Below are 23,105 nucleotides of genomic sequence, written 5' to 3' on the forward strand. Positions count from 1 at the left end.
GTCTCCTTCTTTATCAGTCCGATGCGTCAGACGCATTTATTTAGGCAATTTAGCGACGCCAAATTTTTCATTAATTTCGTCATTCCTGATCAAAAGAATCTCAGCCAATCAGCAACGAGTTGGCTGGAGTGCAGAGTTTAACTCGAGAGTTTCTTATCTAGGTCGAACATCGCTGTCATAGGATGTGCGCATGCGCATTGGCTGCTGCGCGCGACGCGGTGTCCGAGGGATTATTTCGAACGCGAATCTCGAGAAATCAAGCGTTGAGTGCAACGTAGATTGAGGATTAGAAGACGATCGATTCTAGGAAGTCGATGAGCGGAACATCGACGTCTCCCTCGTCGCATTCAAAGCATCCTCGCCATGGCTGACCGTGGTTGATGATCGTCAGCAGCGAACCTAGTCGATCAAAAAAGGTACTTTCTTTATTTTAAAGGCAGTTTAAAACGAGCATTACTCTCACTTTAAGAGACGCTGAAAATTTAATTGAGTTTATTTATTACGCACAATATATGATGTTTTCAGATTTATTTTACCACAGACGCAATATTTATAAAATATGTATTTACGAAATATTTGTAAAAATTATTTAAATATTTTAACAATATTTATCAACATATTTCATAAATACTTTTAGAATCTTGAACAGATCATAAAGATTAAAGTATCGCAGAAAATATTTAATTTATATTTTAATAAGATATCGAATACAGTTTTTATAATTTTTTCTCTTAATATATATATATATATATATATATATAATATTTATATAATATATACATATTTCAAAAAAATAAATATGGTAAAAATATTTATAAAAATATTTACCGTAAAAATCGTGTGTTGTTTATGGTGTGAATAATAATCTAGGAAGATACTTAAAGTAGAGAATATTATTTTGAATATAAAGAAAATAGTAATAGAGGATTTGTAGTAAACAATCACATCTATATGCATGTATATATTTTATAAAATAGTAATTTGTGTACGAAATATTCTCTAACAAATTATTTCTTGAGTGTAATAACAGCACAGAAATATAATGTGAATCATTTTTATATATTGTAAAAAAAACCTACGATATGTAATTATTCCAGCAACTTGATATATTATTTTTGATACAACATCTCATATCTCACCTTGCACGCGATAATATAATTAACAGCTAAAATATCAATGTTTCATATACTAATAATAATATATGATATCTGAAAAAGTATTATTTCATATCGCGTGTTTGGGACCGCATTTTTTTTTGCGATGTTCCGTATTTGCGTTCGAAATAAATTCTCGCGACGCAATCATGCGATTCTGTTTGCTCATACATTTATTCCTGTCTAAACTTATAATTTTTTTTCTTATCAGGACGAGGCATACAATGCGACTTCGACGTTATCTTATCGGTCAACACACGCATGGACGACTTATTGGCATCTCAAGGCAATTTCGCAAAGATGAGTCAAGATACCTGGTAATATGTTGCTATTTATATTCTCTTTCTCTCTTGAAAGAAAAGAAATTTGTTGGAAGAAACCGATGTCGTGCGATCGCGCGATATCTCCTCTACCCGCGCTGTTATAGAAACGAAAATCAATAACAAAATTGTCCCATTTATTCGACCCACGTTCTTGCATTTTTCTTTATTCAATTCTCCCATTCTAAAAAGATAATCAGATAGCGGCAGTATAAAAATCCACTGCTCACGATCAAACTCCACGTGCGCCAGGATCAATGATCCCGAGACAATGGAGCACGAATGATGCAACTTCTCGTAGCTATTCAAGGTTAAAGTAAATGCAAGTTTTCTAGACTAAAAGGCGCACTTGAAAAAAAATGTCAGTTGAAATGAAAATTTCTCTGAAAAAATGTCACTTTTTTCATCTCTTTAAAATGATTCTTTTTATTTAGGGTAAAGTTTGTGAAAAATAATTTTACGGCTCGATTATATAAATCCGCATCGTGTATAAAATTGAAGTCGTGGAAATCGCACTTTGACGATTCAGAATCGATCGGCTCAAACGTTTATAACGGATCTTTCGCGAAATATACGACGGCGTTACTCGCAATAATTATACGGCGAAAAGCGATTAATAATTAACATGTAATATTGATCAAATTTTAAGGTACAGATTAAGAACGATATTGCGATGTAGGTCGACGGCTTAATTAACAGACACCTTTTTATTTTCGTAAAATCGATGTCGGTTTTCGCGACAAATCGGAATAATTCTCCGATCTCGATTAAATCCGATAAAAAGGGCAATATCGATGGGCAATGCTCGGCGCGTATCGGCCGTGTTTCAGACATGAAAAATTACTGCTTTACATATATCATAGTCACAAACAGGTGTGTAGTAAAATATTTAATAGTCAATTAATTTATAATAAAATATAATTTAATAAAAGTAATCGATAAATATATAAAAAATAGACCCTCTTCTTTTCTTTTGTATAAAAAAATATGATGCGCGTAAAATATTCTCTCCCTTGAAAAAATCCTTATGATAAATTTTTATCAATTTTCTCTGTCGATATTTTCTTAGTAATCGAAAGCTCTTAATAGAACTAATGACGCTTGTTGGAAATCAATCGCGACAGGAAACAGATTGAATCATCATCAATTACGCGAATCGTGCTCGAGTACAAATCGATCCGTATAATAATAAGAATAATCGCGATTTTTAAGTCACGCGATAGCGATCGTTTATCTTTAATTGCGCGAATCTGATGTTCACGGCGCGAATATAATACTTATTTCGCGGAATAGAAAAAAAAAGCACGATTGTCTAAAATTAAAATTGATCCAAGCACGTAACACACACACACTGTCGCGCGAGAAAACGTCGTTCTCCTTTTCTTCGATATTCCATGTTGCGACGCTTATCCTAATTATGGCGCGCGCCGTCGATATTTTCTCGCGACCTAATTCCGGTTCCGGCTAAAAGTATTATATCTGTACGTGACGTATCGGTAAGGAACACGTAACATGATAAGTTACACGATTGTACGCCGCCTAAGAATAGGGAGTTATTCATCCTCCCTTTCTTCCCTTCCCTCTCTCTTCCTCTCTCTCTTTCTCTCTCTCTTTCTCGGGGATTTTGTAATAAAACAGAAAACTCAGGATAGGACGAAGAATTTATATAACAGCGTTTTGTGATACGAAACGCGTTTTCTTCGCATCCGCGTTAAGTGAAATAGCTTCGTGCCCTGACGAATGAAGGGAGCTTTTCATGCCAGAGCTCTCTCTCTCTCTCTCTCTTTCTTTATTTCTATGTGTCCATTGTCGTATTTGCCACGCCGTTCCATTTCCTACCGTCAATCTTCCTCTGTATAATCCCTGCGATCCCCGAGTCACAACAGAAGCTCCTCGCAATAGCCTCGAAATCTCGGACACGCTAAACATTCTAATACGGATAATATCCCGGAAAAGGTCTGATCTCTGATTTACAATAGAAATGTATAAACTATTCGAGATTGTCTCGACTGAACCTATCTGGAAGGATTTGAGTTAAATCGAAATACCTAATGTTTCTCCTGGAAACATAATTTTTGAAAAACTTAAACTGATGCGCAGACTGAAGTTTCGCGAAAAGTTTATACGCGTGCTATCAATTTTAGAACTTTTCGCGACATGTTAACCAGAGTGAAAGAAAGAGTGAGAGAGATAAAGAAGTTTATCTAATGAAAGTCGCAATAATGATGGAAAATCGAATATAAATTTACAATAAAAAATTAAGAATTGACTTTCAAGTTTATTAAATTTATTGGAGAAACTCTATCGATAAAATATTAATTTTTTCATAGAGAATTTTAATTCAAAAATTAAAAAGTTATAATAAATAATGAAAAATCTAAATCAAGCACACAGAATTTATCAATAAAGAAGAAATTTGAAAAGAATTTTAATTAATAGTTTAATTATATAAAAAAAAGACATATACTATTGGGAAATAAAGATTCGTAATAAGTAATTAAAAAGATTCCCGTTTTGTTAAAGAGATTCTATCAAGAAAACTTTCGTACGATTTAATAGGATTTTAATTCGAGATTTAATTACAACCATTTGTTAAGGGACAGAGGGGGGAGGATCGAAAGTTTACAATAAGGAATGAAAAATCGACTTTAAATTTGCGTTCGAGAATCCGTCGAATAAATTTTAAGGTCACGAGACGCTCTATATATTTTACATAACGCGATTCATAATCGAGTCTTCCACTCGATAACACGAAACGAAAGAGATGAATGGAAGGCTTTCGCAGACAGCGTGTCCTGCATCCAAATATTTAGCAGGCAAAAATATTGGGAAAAATCGCGAAAAGTCGCGTGCGTGGAAGACGCATCGCGTTATCGCGTGTGTAGATCGCGTTCCATTACCATATTGACATTTTCATTATCTGTTTTACGTATTTACGTGCGCGAGCGATACCGTCGATATGCTCATGCATACATATGCACTCATACACATGCATACATATATATATATATATATTCATGCACGTACAAATGCACATATTTCTACCGTGAAAAGAGAAAACTGAGCAAGCAGAGCGGGCAGGTAGCGCGATATTAAGCCCGGATCAATAAAATGACTTATCCCTATTGCTGGACTTTGTGCAGCATGACGTTCCGATTTGCAGCACGCAATGATCCGACAATGGAGACAGATATGAGATCTGGTCGAAATTTCAAGTCGACACTTTACACAAAAAATGGCAAAAATTCCAAACGTATCAACATCTCTGTACGAAAATTTCTGTGAGAAGAGACGACTAAAAATTTGATTTCTTCAAAACTCAACAGTTATTTTACCAATTTTAATTTATCAATTTTAATTCTAGAAACGTTTAGATTTTAAAAAAATTAAAAAATTGCTTTCGAAATTTTAAATCGCGAAAATCACAAAATTTTACTTAATCCGACTATTCTCTTATATTATATAATTATTCGTTATACGTATAATTATTGTTAATTATTTAAAAAGACACTACCAACAAATTATTTGAAAATTTTAATTTCTTTTTCTCGAAAACCAGAAGATTTTACTTATACTTAATCCGACTATTTTCTTTCTCAAAATGAGTTTAATTCGTTAGAAGAAGTTCATAATTTCAATCGTTGTATAATTATTCGTGCCGTTATATGTAATTATTATTAATTATTCGAAAAAAAAATACAGAAAACTTCGACATTTTCGTTGAGGATAAATTTAAAATTCTCCAAGACATACATATATCAGCGCAATGAAAAGAAATTCTGTTGCTTTCACGAGGTCTTGAATAATTTATATACCTGTACATCGTTGAAGTATTTGCATCTAAAATTCAAGCATAACGGATGTACCGTAAAATTAAAGGTTCATTTGTACGATAAGCACAAAATGCAGCTATTTTATACTTCTTTTCTAGGAGGTAGTGATTGATTTGATTTGTAAACGTCTCTCCCTCTCTCTCTCTCTCTCTCTCTCTCGCTTTTTCGTTCTCTCTAGCTTTCTAGGCAACGAGATTGTATCTTCCTCTTTTTCTTTCAAAAATATCTATCTCTTTTGGGACACAATATCACATATTTTTTTTTTCTTTTTTCTTTTTTTTCCAATATTATATTTCATTTTTCGCGGAAACTAAATTGAAAAAAAAAAATCGACCGTAGCCGCGCGCGTGATGATACTTGACATCGTCATGTCAAAATTCAATTTTCTCTCCGGCTAGCGTGTTATCAACAAAGACGAGAAAAATTCTCGTGTTCGTGTTTCGAGTCGGTACGCATTCAGGATGTGTATTTCAAGTAAGGTTACCATTCCTCGGCTCAAGAGAGAGAGAGAGAGAGAGAGAAAGAGAATCAAAAAGACTGCAAAAGGAGGTAAAGAGAAAAATCTTAACGACGTCGTCTACAACGCGACTATGTCGACAAACGCTCTTCACTCGGGCTCTTATCCCGGAGCGGGTGACGACTCGCGGAGTCGAGTAAAAGGGGAACAAGTGGGGAAAAAAGGGCAGTTTGAGAGGTCGACACGTGCCTTTTGCTCCGGAAAAATTTCACTCGAGAGAAAAAGAAAAAGAGAGAGAGAGAGAAAGAGAGAGAGCGTCCGGCCTTTCAGCTTCGTCGCGGAGCTCGCGACTCGGAAAACTGCAGGCGGCAAAAAAAAAAAAAAAAAAGAAAAATTGCATAAAGCGTGAAAATTATATACGTACGGCACTGCCGTCGTGGCGAAGGGAGAGGGTGGCGGCTCGAGAAGGGGGTGGTGACCCGCTCGTTCCGGCCCGTTCGGCCAGTCGTGCTGTGGCGGCTGCGATCGCGCGACGTCACCCCCGCTCTGTCACGCGCTCATCTTTCGCGTCCTACGACTTCCGGAGAACACGGGGGGGACCAACAGTCGTTGCCACGCGAGGAACGATAGGCTCTCGCGGCCTCCCCCCGGAAAAAGCGTTCCTCGTTTGACGGAATCGATCTTCGATCGAGAAAGGGTGGGAGGGAACGAGACGATTAAAAGCGAGACGTGCAAGGGTGTCTCCGGGTTATACATCGAGCCGCTTAAAACTATCTCCTCTCTCTCTCTCTCTCTCTCTCTCTCTCTCTCTCTCTCTATTTTCTATCTCACATTCGCGAATTCGAGAATTTCGCAGGAGGTTTCCCCCGTAATATTCGCGAGATTCTGAAAAATAATTCTTCCTGTCTTCATTTGACATACGGGGTAATAAAAAGTGCGTCTCTTTCTCTCTCTCTCTCTCTCTCTCTCTCTCTCGCTCTCTCTCGCTCTCTCTCTCTTTCTTATTTCATCTTTGCAAAATTTCGTGGAACGATCTGTCAAGTCGTAAAAGGCGTCGGAGTCCCAAGATCCCAGGATTCGAAATGATGAAAGGAAAGTGTCGACTCTCGCTGATCCTGACATGACGTACCGTGTATTCGCCGAAGGCGGGAAAACGCAATAACGAGACTCGACTTTTTCACGCTCCGTCGGAATTTCCATGCAGAAGGGGCAACGCGATAAGAAAGTGCGATAAAAATCTTTCCGATTTCCATCCGAGACCTTGGGTGGGATTTATATTGGCGGGGTGAGACTCGCGGAGAAAGTAAAAGACGAAAAAGCAACGAGAGGGAAAGTCCGAAGGGAAGGACGTGCCAAGCACGAGCGAGGATTCGGCGTTTCTCGCCCTTGTCGAAAATCGATCGCAGCTGATTAACGCGTGACGCGGCTGGAAGCGAGGCTTGCGACTTCGATTTGTGACTCTTCGAAATTCGAACGATCGCGTATTAGATTTATCGCCGAGAGCCGGCGCATCGCCGATCGAAAATCGATCGATCGGACGATTCGCAACGTGCGGCAGATACGAAAAGAATCGAGTTTTGCTTGCGAAAATTACTCTCCGTTCCAAGAATATAATATAATATTTCACAATCTACCCTGTTCTCTCTTGGATCGCCGGGAATGGACCGATTAACATCTTGTCATAATGAAGAACTTTACCGAGGTGCGGCAATTATCGGTATGAATACCAAGTGTCAACATTATCGAGTTACAAAGAAGTTATTAAGCAAAGTTGATAAGAAAAAAGGGAAAATTTTTTAATTATTATTCCAGGAAACAATACTGTACATTTTTCAATCTTATTTTCTATTATAATTCTCTCTCTCTCTCTCTCTCTCTCTCTCTCTCTCTCTCTCTCTCTATTTTATACATGTTTTATAATATATATGTATTTTATTAGTTTTATTTATAAAATATAAACAGATATAGATGCAAATATATTTTATGAAAAAATGATCAAATATTAAAAATGCGTGATATTTGACTATTTATAATATATTGAATAAATATTGATAGAACGATTTATTATTTATTTCTTTTTTCTCTCAAGATAGAAATTTAATTATTAAGGAAAAGTATATTAGCGTTAAAAGAGAAATAAGCTTATATATATTGGCTTCTATTCCTTCTTTTCCTACTCTCGATCGTCGAGCCTTCTCCATATTTTATGGAAAAATGATTAACGAGACTTACGTAAAAAGTCTTATAAAATCGTAAAGAGTTAAATTGAATTTTTCCATTAAATATACAAGATTTCTCAAACGAATCGCGCTTTCTTCAATCTACGATTATAAGGATTCGAGGGTAAATAGATTGTACGTAGTGAATAAAAGTATATATGAAAAATTGTACATCTTAAAGAGGGGAAAGCATGCACATGTCGCTTCTCACCTTTAAATATGTATATCGAACCAATCCGCATTAATCCTTGCTCTTGATCTCGCGTAATAAAATAGCTGAGATAAAATGTTGATTTTTCTATTTTTTCCGTCGCATTTTCGCGATTTGTCTAATGTCAAAGATGTGCTCGTCGATTAGCGACGATGCAAGCCGGAAGTAATCTCGGTGCGCGCCTCCTCTCCCATCCCTTTCCCCGTCCCTTCCACCATCCCTTCCACGTTATTTCCACGCAGTTATCCTCGAAAGGGAGACTTATTTTCTGTCTCTCCGCGCGTGCATGCTCCCTATCGTCGAGTCGAGAACGATCGCGGGATTACGGAGGCAATCTCGAATACGATTCGCGATGTATTACGTGTGTTTACATAATCGCACCCCTGTATTTGCGAGCCATTTCCATGCGGTTACACCCTCACGAAAGGGAGAAACGAAGGGAGGATCTTCCCGCTTTTCTCCGCCTACCCTCGGTCCCTACGGTTTCGTTTGTCAGATCGAACCGTTGTAGGATTATCCAGCCGATCTCGATAGGATTCGCGATATTACGTGTGTTTACATATTCGTGTCGTCGCATTTGCGAGCTATTTCCGCGCGGTTACATATTCCGAAAGGGAAAGAACAGGACGGGCGCGGGAGAGGGGGGGGGACAGAATTTCCGCCGAACGCGATTACGAGATTACCAGAAGCAATCTCGATATACGTACACACAAATATATACTATATGTATATATATATATACTATATATTAGGATGTATTCATATAGGAATTCACGTCCTTGCCCTTGCCCAATCCACCCACCCTCCTCGTCCTTTACTCTCGTCGATACACTCGATGCCACCCCTTCCCCTTCAGCCCCTCGCGCCGATTGCATCGAGATGCATGTAGGGCGTGCGCGCATTAGCAGTTTCCTAGGCAATCACAGGCCGGAAGTTGTTGGCAAAATTATTAGTCCAAAAAGCGAGGGAGAGAGAGAGAGAGAGAGAGAGAAGCCAATACGTTTTCCTGCTCGCACGGAAGTCACCTCCATTGACGTCGTGGATGATTTCCTTCGACGAGACAGATATATGTATATATATCTATATGGTCTCCAACTTTTACCCCGGAAAGTTTGTGTGATCCTCCTCCCTGATCGATGTACCCGATAACTTTACATACGCGAGACTAGTTGTAATATAATGCGTCTAAGTGGATCGAGAAGTCTGATATCTATCGAATTGAATTTTGCAGGATTTTCGCGCAATATTTCTTCGCGCGATCCCTACGTTCGACTTCTCTGATCCCATATCCACGGGCGCGAAGAATGAAGATCGAGAGCAGCGAAGCAATCGCACCTTGTCGCTCAACCGAGCCCTCGTCACTTTGAAATTCAAAACAATTTTACGCCGATACGCCAGGGCGGTTTGGACTTTAAAGCCGACCATCGCCACCGAACTCGTTAAGCTCCATCTCGGTGAAATTAAATCCGTTTAACGAGTCGGAAATTTACTATTTGAAAAAAAGGTAAGAAGCTGGAAGAGAGAGAGAGAGAGAGAGAGAGCTAAACGGTACTCTCGATAAGAGGGCGAGGCAAATATCCGTAAAAGAAGAAATCGTGTGTCTTAATAGAAACAAAATAGATTACGTGAAAAGAGAAGAGGAAGAGTTAACTGTTTCAATAAAGATAGAAGAAATATTAAAAAAAAAAAAAAAAAAAAAAAAAAAGAGTTGAGCGAATCTCAATAAAAACAGAAGGGATAGAATCGTAGAAGAAGAAAGATCGGAAATTGAAGAGGATCCTAACTCAAAAGGAAGAGAACCTAGTTCGACAGTTCTAACATCGGAGACCGAGATAAGGATTGTTCCGGAACCTAAGTCTTCCGATATTCGCCTGCATCGATTCCGGAACCGTTTATCGGAACAACAAGCGTCCGAGGATAATCGCATCGGATGTAAAGCTTAAAGTTCTCTTTAAGGATCTTAGGGAGGATCTTTAGGGGGATTTGTGTACCGCGACTCTTCTCTAGCTGGCGTTTGACGAGTGAAAAGCGAGTGAAGAAACTTGGCAAGAATCCAAGAAATAATATATGAAGACGTGAGGAATTTTCGCGGAGAGAAAGCGAAAGTGATACCGTAAAAGGGAATCGACGTCGATTCTCCCGGGACTATCAGCTTGCGGCAAGGGATGCGGAAAAGTGCGTGTCGCCCGAGAAAAGGTCAACAAGCAGAAGTTCGCGGTCGGTGCGCGTATAGCCGGAATCGATGGCGAGGAATCCGGCCTCTTTCCCCGACGCGAATCAGCGATGCGTTAATGGACCGTCGAGGATTCCGTCTGCGGGGAATACGGTAAGTACAGACATAGTGTAAACATGAGGAAAGAAAGATATGTAAGCGAGCAGAGGAAGTACGGTGATAAGGAGTTATATAGTTTAGCGGCAAACTGTGCGTCTACCGACAAGACCGAGGTCGGTTATAGGCCCTGTTTTTCCTCTGCTTAGAGGTAGAGAGTGCCTGTCTCGCGATATAAATTTGTAGATTTTAATCGCAAGGCTTCAACTTAGCAATTATAAGAGTAGAGGAGAAGTTTGATCGTTCGATTGATGCGAAATCAGACTCGGGCAAAGAAACACGAGAGCGAAGAATCGAAAGCTGTTTAATCTCGAAATAGGTGCTCGGTTCGAGATAAGAGGCTCACCTTGACAGATGTAACGGGCGAGGTGGATCGAAGATCCTAGATTCCGAGGAAGCGAGAACTGTCAAGGGCGGCGTGACATAGGCAGACCACAGCCGGCGCTTTTAAGATGCGCGAGCGCGTGCCTTGGCCGTTGCTGCTCCTGACCTTGTCGTTGCAGCGGTTATCGACGGTGTCGTTGATGCAACCGAGAATGCATAGCGAGGCGGTGCTGATACCCGGTGACATCGTGCTGGGTGGACTGTTCCCGGTACACGAGAAGGGCGGCGGCACCGCGTGCGGGCCCAACATCTATCATCGGGGCGTGCAGCGTCTCGAGGCGATGCTGTTCGCCGTCGATCAGATCAATCGGGAGGAGAAGGTGCTGCCGGGCGTCATCCTAGGGGTGCACATCCTCGACACGTGCGGCCGCGACACGTACGCGCTCAATCAGAGCCTGCACTTCGTCAGGGCGTCCCTGTCCAACATCGACATCAGTGTCCTAGAGTGCGCGGACAGGTCGACGCCCAGAGTGAAGAAGACTGCCAGCGCGGGACCCATCTTCGGGGTGATCGGCGGTTCCTACAGCTCGGTGTCGCTGCAGGTGGCGAATCTCCTCCGGCTCTTCCACATCCCTCAAATATCGCCGGCTTCCACGGCCAAAGCGCTCAGCGACAAGACCAGGTAGACCTCTTCCCTTCAAGTCATAGTATTTTTATTCGTAAATATTGTGATTAAAAAAAACCGGCTCATCGTGTCTGTCGAATATAAAGTGGGAAAATAAAATTACGTAAAAAATATACATAGAAAATTTGTCTGTCGAGAAATATTTTTTTCTCTCAATATTCCTCCTTGAAAATTCAAATTAGTAGTTTTATATAAAACCGAATTTAATAAAGAACGATAAAATGTAATAAAGATGATAAAAATGGTAAAATGACAACTAGAAAAAGGATGAAACAATTTTTGCACCAACATAAATCATTTTCAGACTATAATTGTGAAAGGGAATATTAATTATATAAATTTATATTCACGTGGGTATTCGTATTATTGAAATGCGTATTTCGTGAATTTCTATTTCACGATTCAGTGAAGGACATTTCCTTAAAATTCATGAATAAACTCTAATTTCAGAAAAATTCATAGATTGATGAGCAAATATGTAATCGAATTAAATATACAATTATTAAAAATGGAGAGGTAAAACATTTCACGAGCCGACAAAATACTCATATTAAAATGTTTAAATCTCCAATTTTTTTGGAGACACGAATTTCAAAAGATACGCTCTGGATAAATTCTTCGATTATTAGCTGCAACAATCGTCGATTAAGACGTCGGGTAAGACGTTGACTCTAATTAATCTGGACTTCTGACATTTCTATCAAACGGTTTGTGACATTGTTTGCCGACGTCGTGTATGATTGTCATTAGAAGACTTCCGACTCCTGTTTAAACAGTCGTTTTATATGACTTTAACAAGTACATATTTGATGATGGGTCGAGTCTAAGCGTGCGAAACGAGAGAATCGGACAATAATTTAAAAGCTATGAATTTTTATAATTAATCCTCTGGATTACTAATTACCATTAATTTCCTAGATCAACTATTTCTTAATTAGCTTATTAGTTTACAGAATTAATTATTATTAATCCAGAATTAAGAAAAATAAATGATCATTTCGTCCATAATTTCATGGAAAAATTACATACCGTCTTTCAAATATAAATATACAACATATATATATATATATATATAATAATATATAAAATAAAAGTGTTTTTTAATAATAAAAATTTTGTAATAGCTTCGGCGAAAATCACGAATATCAATATCCGAATAGAATTCAGTGGAGTTTTCAGCGGGTCACGTGCGTTCACTGATGATTCTTCAGGTTCGATTATTTCGCGAGAACGGTACCGCCGGATACTTTCCAGTCGATCGCGTTGGTGGACGTGGTGAAGAGCGCCAACTGGTCGTACGTCTCCACGGTTTACTCGGAGGGCAGCTACGGCGAATACGGCATCGAGGTGTTCACGCGCGAAGCGACGGAACGGAACGTCTGCATTGCGGCGGCGCTCAAGGTACCCAGTGCAGCGGATGACAAGGTGTACGACGACATCATCCAACGTTTGAGCAAGAAGCCGAACGCACGTGCGATCGTCCTGTTTACTCGGGCGGAGGATGCCCGCGGTATCCTCGAAGCCGCAAAACGATTGAACCTCAGCCAGCCCTTTCAGGTCAGATGTGGGAGAAAACTTCCTCGCTTGATGACACGACACCTCTTTTTTCCGTCATATTATACTCACTTTGTTATGGAAGTTTCTTATGGCAGTTGGGCCTTCGGCGAATAACATTGAAACATGACTAGGATGGTAAAGCAAAAGAGGATTAAAAAGTTCCACGAGTATGTAACCTTGTAAAATCCCCCGAGTCCCCTGAGTGCTAAAGCTGTCCAAAGTTCGCTACTTTGACCATGTAATGGTCTTGACCGATTTCTCTGCGTCTAGACTTCAGTTAGGCAATTCAAACCTTTGGTTTCTTACTTTGTGAATATCTACCATTAAATATATGACTCATTGTTCACTCGAGGTCAAACTGAACATAATCCTTTATTTGATGTTTCACACATATTTTTTGATGAAATTTTTATTTAAAAAACAAAACGCGAGGTTTCACGATGATATCTTCTCTCTTAAACAATGATAAACTATACGAATGTTTTTACAGTGGTTGGCCAGCGACGGCTGGGGCCGACAGAGCAAACTGGTCGAGGGCCTGGAAGAAGAGGCCGAGGGTGCCATCACCGTCGAGCTACAATCGGAAAACATTCCCGGCTTCGACGAGTACATGGCGTCGCTCACCCCCGACAACAATCGGCGAAACCCGTGGTTCGGCGAATACTGGGAGGAGGTGTTCGGCTGCAACCTCAGGAGGAACACGGCGATCATGGAGCGTTTCGGTCAGCAGGTGGGATTGCGGGCCGCCAATTCGGGCAATCAGAGCGTCGCCACGTGCTCGTCCAAGTTGAGACTCACGGCGGCGAGTGGGTACGAGCAGGAATCCAAGGTGCAATTCGTCGTGGACGCGGTGTACGCGTTCGCCCTGGCGCTTCACAATCTGCGCCGCGACCTTTGCCGGGACCGGGACGAGGGCATGTGCCCGTCGATGGCCAACTACGACCGCGGCGCGTTCTATAGGAATTATCTGCTGAACGTGTCCTTTGTAGGTGAGTTCTGATGAAACGGCGTCGCATAAAACGGCGGAATAATCGAGGACGACGCGATGCGCCGTTTGTTCGCCTCCTTTGTCCGCCGCCTTTTTCCACCCCCGTTCTTCTCATCATCCTCTGTTGGGAATGCTAAAGAATGCTCTAAAGAAACGTTTGAAGCCACGGCGTCCGATGATATAATTGAATAATGATATATTTTCTTGATGTAAGAAAATTGAATATTTATCTGAAATCTTTATCTTCTCGATGGGAATAAAACCACTGAATTTTGAAAAGTAAAACAACACGACGGTTAAACTTTTTATACCATGGCGTAAAAACGATTGTTTGCTGGATCAATACTCAATTCCCCTTCATTTCTATTTTAAAACTATTACGATTCTATTATTCCATCACGTATATTGTGTGCTTTTCGTGTATTTTCTTCCTTCAAATAATTTCCACGTGTTTCGTCCAAGCTTTCTGTCATACGTGACATTGTCTCCGCGAGCTATCATCTGTCAGATATCGCGTCGTGAATTCGGTTCGACAGCCGAATGTCGTTTCAGGGCTCGCGGCTGAATCCGCAGTCATCATCACGATCATGGTGGAAAGAATATACAAGGTTAGTCATTGCGTATATTAATTTTAACCAATCCCACCCTGCCCCACAGATTAAAGTTCAAGAATCAGTGCGTTGGCCATATTGAATTATGCTTTGGGGCACTCCTCGATTGCTCCCCCTCTACTTTTTAGACGACTGCGCATCCACCGAAATGTTTCACCTTGCATTATCTTACACCATGATCACGATCGTCACGATTTTACAGACGACGCCGGCAGCGAGGTGAAGTTCGACGAGCACGGGGACGGTCTGGCGCGATACGAGATCCTCAATTTTCGAAAGGGGACGAACAACAATGGGACGAACGGCTATCACTATCGGGTAAGGCTCATTCGGAGCGTGACACGCTATTATATCACTCGCCGATGCATAATTGAACAAACAGTCTCTTTTCGCTCTGAACGATAAGTTGAATTGGAACTCCGTGGAAGCCGCTCGCCTCGGCTTTTATAAAGTCCCATTTCTACTGTCAACCCCTTTTGCGGGTGAGATGGAATTTTCCGGCGATCGAACAATTTCACTATTTGAAACTCAAATTGGTCGGATCCCTCGGGGCCTGAAAAATTTATTTCAACAGTTCAAACCTCTTTTCGAGTAAAATAAATAAAATAACGAAAGTTACATTTTACTTTAATAGCATTTTTTTAATTCAAAGCCACACACACACATCAAAGTTCTTGAAAAATTCAAACTTTTAGAGATTATAAAATTAATATCATCAGAAATATTTTAATGGGAGATCGATTTTTTGCATAATAATGGAAATAATATTACCTCGATTGCTTTAAATATCAATGGGAATAAATTCTACAGCCGACTGATTGTTTTAGTTTCCGCTATTTAATGTTTATTAATTTAAAAATTATCGATATTATATGTAGTATATAGAAGTTTTTAATATCGGTTTCCACATGTCCGCTTTCGGTAATACGCGTGTAAAGTCGGCGCGATCGATGATGCGACGCGGAATCGAATGAAGCGAATGCGCAAAGGGGTGGCTCTGCCTTTTTAACGAGTAATTAAAGTTGCACCGTGACTGTACTTTCGAGAGCCCTGAAAACTTGCGAGAAAACGCTTTCCACCAGAAAAAACCGATGGGAAATTAAGGTCCTCGAGCCCCAGGACAAGAAAAATATGACGGTATTTAGAGTGAGAAAGAGAGAATCAGAAGTAATTAGGCAGTAATTTCAGTTTGAAAGTTTTAAAACGACATAAAGTCAAACGATGACAAAAAAGTTTAAAAAATAATTGCGCAGAAATTTTATTAATGTTTAATGGATTACGTATGTACATCAAACTATAATATATAATGGTATCAATTTTTTTTCTTTACTTTTGTAACAATTAACTGTGTAAATCTAATTTTTAAATTACACATTTTAATATATATATGTAATAAAATGTTTATAAAAAAAAAACTTGGGAAATTTAATTTAATTTTGATGAGAGAAATATAATTTCTGTACAAAATATATAAACACGAAAGGGGATGTTTATAAAATATATTTATTAAATTATTGAAAATAAATATAAATATATTAAATACATAAATTATTCTGTCAAAATAAACTTCCTCCGTCAGGCGTATAATTAAAATTAAACACGACAAAATTAAAATCTCTTTCTCTCTCTCTCTCTCTCTCTCTCTCTCTCTCTCTTTTATGCACGATTGACCAAAATTTGACGGAAGATTTGGTCAGCTGCCAAATCTCGCGGACGGAATATTCGAGCGCGATCCGAAAACTTACGTATTGGAAGCGAAAATCATACGATGACAAATCTGGCCGACAGGTGGTGGGCAAATGGTACAATTCCCTGGACATTCGCACGGAGGAGATGGTGTGGGCGCGGGGGACGAAGGACATACCGATCTCCGCGTGCTCGCTGCCCTGCGAGCCAGGTATGATAAAGAAGCAACAGGGTGACACTTGTTGCTGGGTGTGCGACCAATGCGAGGCGTACGAGTTCGTCTACGACGAGTACACCTGCGTGGACTGCGGCCCGGGCTTCTGGCCGCACCTCGACAAGCGGGGCTGCTACCAGCTTCCGATCAAGCATATCAGGTACGCGTCTTTGCGCTTTTTTTTTTTTTTTTTTTTTATAAAGTTTAAACGCTCTCGATGTTGCTAGGAGACGTTATCGATCCTAAAATCCGCGACACAAGATTGCAAAAAAAAATGGAAATTTATTTTATTCAATCTTAAGAGATGATTTTGCTTTAATTTTACTTAAAGAATTTAATTAAATTTTAATTAAAGAATTTTTCTTGGAAAATATAAACAATATAGCAAATCGATAAGCTTACTTCTTATTATTAGATAAAAATTGAGAAAAATTGTTTATTTAATCCTTGATGAGGAAATCGAGAAATTTATTATTAATTATACTAATTAATAATTATATAACTATTAATTTAAATTATATAATGATTAATAACTATTTGTATTATTCTTCACAAATTACTTATATCCATTAATACAGAGTTGGTCGTTCGTTTGCACCAGGTGGAGCAGCGCCTTCGCCATCGCGCCCGCGGTGATATCCTGCCTGGGGATCGTGACGACCCTGGCGGTGGCGTGCCTGCTCTTCCAACATCGCGACACTCCGGTGGTCCGTGCCTCCGGACGGGAGCTCACCGCGATCCTGCTGGCGGGCGTACTCGTCTGCTACCTCAACACCTTCGTGTTACTCGCCACCCCGACCACAGCGACCTGCGTCCTGCAGCGCTTTGGCATCGGCGTCAGTTTCAGCGCCATGTACGGCGCCCTGCTGACCAAGACCAACAGGATCGCCAGGATCTTCGACTCGGCCTCGAGGTCAGCCGTCAGACCGCGGTACATCAGTCCGACGTCCCAGGTTTGCATCGCGGCCGCGCTGATCGCATTTCAGGTAAGTGGATCCCGATCCCGATTGGATAACGTTCCAGTTTCGAACCGAGTGTTCGTTTGAGAAAAGAACTTTTATCAGCTTGTCTCTCGCTGTCGAGTTACCGAAGCTATTTGTCTCTTATTTGTGTTTATATTTGTTCATTTAAATCAAACACACTCTGTTTTCGTAATGCGTAGCAGGAAATTAAATATGTAAACACGTGATTGTTACTAAAACGAATGACGTAATAAAAGCTTGCATAATTGTAAGGCGATTAATTGTTCGAAGTTAAATCGTCGACGCAATGGTACATTTAATGAAGACCTAACGAGATATATATATATATATATATATGTTTATTTATAATTTATTTATTTACTTGATGCGTAACGCGCGGTGTTAGTATATTGAATAAAAAAATTAAACATGTTATAATTAACATAGTTAATCAATTGATGCGATAAAATCTCATTATAATTACGAGGCAATATTAATTGTTTCAAGTTATCCACAATACGCAATAATACATGCTCATTAAGATTTAATATCGAGTCATATAAAAATAGTCTAAAGAATACAGTTTTACAATTTGAGCAAGTTTTAATGAGAGAAGGCTGCTGCTGCAAAAATCCTTAAATAAAATCTTGGCGTGCTTGAGACGTATAGGTATCTAGATGAAAGATACCCCAACATTCGGTTCGAAACAGGAACTTTGGATCCTCATCTTTGTTATCTCGCGCGCTTTTCGGCCTTTTCGTCCGTCGCGAGACATAGACAGACAGAGATGACTTTCCCGAGGTGGTGCTCACGCTGATCTGGATGATCATCGAGCCGCCGGGCACCAGGTACTCGTACCCGGATCGCCGCCAGGTGATCCTCAAGTGCAACATCCAGGACATGAGCTTCCTGTTCTCCCAGCTGTACAACGCCCTGCTGATCCTCGTCTCGACCGTGTACGCGGTGAAGACCCGCAGGATACCGGAAAACTTCAACGAGAGCAAGTTCATCGGCTTCACCATGTACACCACGTGCATCATCTGGCTCGCCTTCGTGCCCATCTACTTCGGCACCGGCAACGCCCACGAGACGCAGATCACCACGCTCTGCGTGGCCATCAGCCTCAGCGCGTCCGTCACCCTGGTCTGCCTCTACTCGCCCAAGGTCTACATCATCGTCTTCCAGCCGGACAAGAATATACGCGGCAAGGTCTGCATGGGCAGCACGTTCAAGAAGCAGAGCAGCAGCGCCGGCGCTTCTTCCATGACCAAATGTGAGGGTCTCAGCAATACGATCTGATCCAGTCGCGCGATTCCGCTGGGAGATTGGGCAGGATCTCTCTCTCGTACATTTTATTTTCACCGCGCCAAACAATTTACCGCGCCGCGCAAATCGATACCTAACGAAAAAAAGAAAAAGACGCGTTTCCTCCTTTTTCCTCTCCCATCCTGGGAACATTGACAATGCGCGATCGATCCCTTATCTTTCCGCTACATTCGATATATCGTCTCGTTCGATAGCGCGTGAATAATGCGCGCGATAATTATTTATCTAATAGAATGGAAATATTCGCCGAGTGATGTTTTCAAAGAGCGTAAAATCTATAAATATCCATTTTTTTAATATAATAATAGCGAGGAGAAATTATGAGGATGTTTAAAAAGTAAGAAGAACCAGAATATTAATAATACGGATGAATACATATTTTATTCGAATTTAAGTAAGCTAATCGTCATCAGGCAATCACGTTTGCGTTTCGCATTCTTTTTCGGTAGAATAATAATAACAAATATATGAAAATGACATTTCTTTTCTCAAGATAGCTACTAAGCTACTTTAAAGGGGAGCTCTGGCACAAATCCGGCTTCCCGGCTCGCGATGCATTCGAAAAATCCGACGTATGACATATCCGAGCTGACGACGACGAATCGCTTCGTCATTCCATTCGGGCGAGCTTTCGCTCGAGAAAGAAAGTAATCGATACGCGGGAGACGCGACGGCTTGATATTCGATAGCGTGACGGCGGCTGTGGCTGGATGTAACAGCTCCTGCCTGGAATCTGGGCCAATCCTCGCGCGGATTTAGAAGGGCCTTTCGTTTATTAAACGTTTTATTTATAACGCGGGGGATCCCGACGTACTTTTTTGTTTTTTTTTTTTTTTTTTTTTTTTTTTTCTGAGTTTTCATTCACGTTCCTTTCCCAGACGCGATATCAATCGAATCGACGTTCGTTATACACGCGCGCTGTGAATCATTTTATCTATCGTTTTAGATTAACAATCGTCGGTTATTACGCGGCAGCGGCTACGCAATCGTGTTGTAAGGGATTACAGGGCGAGCGCGCGCATCAACGGCTGGCTCGGACGATTCCGTCCTAAGCGGTGCTAAATTATTAAGTTAATACCCCGCCTCTCTCCTTTCTCCCCTTGTGTAAATTTATAGGTGAATTATTCGCGGGGAATTTGAGCAATTTCGTGCCACGAGACGCATGACTATATTACATACGAGCGTTACGTCTCACGGCTTGTATTATGAGACAGCTATTACGTAATAGATCCTTTTCTTCAGCCTGTGAATGGAATGAGAAAGGCATGCAACAACACTTGGAATTTCGCTACCGATATATTAAATTAACACTGCTCATGAAACAATTAACTTTGTATTATTAGCTTGACGTTTCAAGAAAATTCAGAAAAAGGTTACTTGTACGTATATTGCTGAAGATATACAGGGTGTTCCATTTTAAGTGTGCATTCCAAATAACTTTCTTATTTTTGATTTTAGAGAAAAATGTTTCAGTTAAGATAAAACTATCGGAAAATGAATTTGTATTTTTATCAAAATAATTTGGAGCTTTATAACAAGAAAAGTACTCAATAAATTATTTAATTATAGTGTTTTGGGTAGCTCTCGAGGTAAACTCCAAGAATATGTAATAAAAAATAATAAGTTCCATTTAAAAAATTAAAGGTGACCTTCAAACGACTATCCAAGGTCAAATCAATGGTACCATTTTATGGCCCCCTCGAAACCATACAACTTTTGTCCGAAACATTTTTCTCTAAAATCAAAGATAAGTTATTTGGGGTGCACACTTATAAAAAAAATGGGACATCCTGTACATTAAAACAATTGGAATTAAGTGATATTAATTGTTAAACTTTAATTTAATTCGCAATTTTCCAAACCAGATTTTCGCCCCACCGCAAATTGATTGATGGAAAATAATCGAAATTTTTGTTTTTAATTTTATCACGGTTCGTTATACATACGTCGTAGTTGGAAATCCCGAGGGTACGTCGAGCGCGTCACGTTTCCGTGCACTTAGCCTAATACCATATCCACTCCTCTCTCACGACTAATCGCTAATGAAATTTTCATTTTGCAGACACAGGCTGCGAGTCGGCGAGCGAGAACGTGCCCCTGCAGAGCGCCCTGACCGCGGCGGTGCGGACGTCTGTGGGGGTAACCGAGATCTCGCTAACGTCCAGCACCACCAGCAGAACTAATAACGAGCAAGTGGCACAATTGTAGACTCCCCCCCCCCCCCCACACACACACACACACATATATATACACGAGCACACGCGCGCACGGCCTTCATAATTATGCGTAATTAAATTCGTTGAGCGCCGATGATGCGTTCAGAAAGATTAAGATTGATAAGGAATCATACATCCCAACCCGTTGGTTCTGAAACTTTTAATTCACTTATTAAAGAGAATTAATAATTGAATTAAAATTTGAAAATCGACGTTGAAGGAGACGTTGAGCGTCTCGCGAATTATCATCGTTATCGTTCACAGCATTCTATTGTCAATCGAGAAAAGAGAGAGAGAGAGAGAGAGACGAATGTCAAGATTATTGATCGTTATCATGATCGCTGTTGTCGTTATTGTTACTGTTATTGTGCATAAATTATACGCATAGAGGACATACACATGTGTACGTGCATTTATCGATATCAAGCTGATATACCGAGTGATCCACTAATTCTAGTCGAGCACCTCATAATGTATGATTTGCGCGAGATATATACATTAATGTGGTTTTTCGCATCGATTTCAACTTATTCGTTTATCCAATATTTATTTATCTGTTTATTTATCTGAGAGAGGACGTTTAACGTTCCCTGAGAGAGAGAGAGAGAGAGGAGAGCCTTTCGACGAGGTAATCGCGTACACAGCGGACAATAAATAAATGTACTTAAAGCGAATGCATTTACAGACCCCAGTACCGAGTGTATTAATCGAGAGTACATTGTTCCCGCCCGGTTGTTTCTCAACCTCAACCCTTTTCGTACTTGTTTTAATAATCGCGACTCACGAAACTGATCAAACGTGCTTCGAAAAAAATTCAGAAAATTATCTATTAATATAACATTTTGAAAAGAAATATATTTTATTTATCGTCCCCCGACATACGAGATAAAGATGGTGTTATATGCATGTATATATATATATGTATATATATATACAATATATCTATTAAATCTCTTTTCTCTGTCTTTTTTTTTTTTCTATTAAATAAAAAATTTCTATATAAAATTTTGTTTCAAACGTTTGATCAATTTTGCGAGTAATTGCAAGAGGAGCGTTATTATTGTATTATCGACGATTAAATCGCTCGACTCCCGCGGCCGCCGAAGCCAAAGCGACGTACAAAAAAAAAAGATATCTTTTCTATTGTAACGAGCGCGCGCGGTGCGAGAGAGACGGAAAATCGAACTTGGAAAATAAAACAATTATTGAATGGCGTATCGAGAGCGTGTATCTATTTCCACCTGCCTATCCATCATTTCTGGAAAAAGGATTCGAAATCCCGACATGATAATTCTACGAAATTCAATTTCCCGTGTCCTGCATGCAACAACAATAAACATTAAATATATAAAATAAAAAAAGAGAAATATATATAGAAAAAATAAATTAGATAAATAACAATATATATATATATATATATATAAATAATCGAATAAATTAAATAGATAAATAATAAAATAGAATGATAAAATAAATTATAGCGGCAAACATGAAATTGAATGTCATGTAAATTTCTGCTTCTCGACGCCTATGACGATTTCCTTTTCTGTTATCTATACATTCTTTCTGCTATACAATACAAGAGAGAGCCTCGAATCAGTATCTTTGATAATTCTGAGGAATAGTTCTGGTTCTATTATCGATGCGTTCATTACATTTTATACAGTCGTTCACTGAATCGTTTTTCACTTCATTTAATTTTAAATCGGTTTAAACATTTTTTTAAAGAATTGTTTAGAAGCCAAATAACGTCAAAAATAGACTAACTTTTGTTTAATGGACAAAGTATACTATAAAAACTTGTTTTTCCCATGTCTGTTCGCGTCTGTTTTCGTTTTATATTGAAAAATATTTGATTTAAGTAGTCCGATATCTGATCAAGCTGTCTCACAGTGACTTTACGTATTTGTTTCATTAATTTTATTTCAGACAAATTACGGACATCGCAATCGTGCGATTCTCGAAATACGCAAGTAGAATATACGCGTTTATCGACTCGATGATTGCGTAATT

At 39.7% G+C, this 23,105-nt stretch overlaps 1 protein-coding gene across 10 annotated transcripts; it reads left to right on the forward strand.

Annotated features, from left to right (window-relative positions):
- The first annotated feature begins 243 nt into the window (after positions 1 to 243).
- Positions 244 to 21,111, forward strand: Mglur (metabotropic Glutamate Receptor). Of its 10 annotated transcripts, none has more exons than XM_072907633.1 (10): positions 244 to 416; positions 1,366 to 1,471; positions 9,426 to 11,529; positions 12,744 to 13,089; positions 13,580 to 14,078; positions 14,891 to 15,006; positions 16,477 to 16,748; positions 17,190 to 17,574; positions 18,352 to 18,823; positions 20,939 to 21,084. In XM_072907633.1, exons 3-10 carry the CDS (start codon positions 10,976 to 10,978, stop codon positions 21,082 to 21,084), a joined length of 2,790 nt encoding a protein of 929 aa, XP_072763734.1. In that variant the 5' UTR covers positions 244 to 416; positions 1,366 to 1,471; positions 9,426 to 10,975. The 10 variants fall into 10 exon arrangements, with proteins under 10 accessions (XP_072763734.1, XP_072763730.1, XP_072763731.1 ...); XM_072907629.1 differs by lacking the exons at positions 244 to 416; positions 1,366 to 1,471 and adding exons at positions 6,261 to 6,698; positions 6,807 to 7,481; XM_072907630.1 differs by lacking the exons at positions 244 to 416; positions 1,366 to 1,471 and adding exons at positions 6,261 to 6,688; positions 6,807 to 7,481.
- Positions 21,112 to 23,105: the final 1,994 nt, after the last annotated feature.

This window comes from Anoplolepis gracilipes, chromosome 15 (assembly GCF_047496725.1).
Source record: "Anoplolepis gracilipes chromosome 15, ASM4749672v1, whole genome shotgun sequence".
In the NCBI taxonomy this organism is placed as follows: domain Eukaryota; kingdom Metazoa; phylum Arthropoda; class Insecta; order Hymenoptera; family Formicidae; genus Anoplolepis; species Anoplolepis gracilipes.

Bases quoted from the DNA above. Each gene is read 5' to 3' on its own strand.
- Mglur (XM_072907633.1), top strand. From the start codon at position 10,976: ATGCGCGAGCGCGTGCCTTGGCCGTTGCTGCTCCTGACCTTGTCGTTG. The intron at 13,090-13,579 runs GTCAGATGTGGG...ATGTTTTTACAG, and splicing joins ACCTCAGCCAGCCCTTTCAG to TGGTTGGCCAGCGACGGCTG. The intron at 16,749-17,189 runs GTACGCGTCTTT...CGTTTGCACCAG, and splicing joins CTTCCGATCAAGCATATCAG to GTGGAGCAGCGCCTTCGCCA.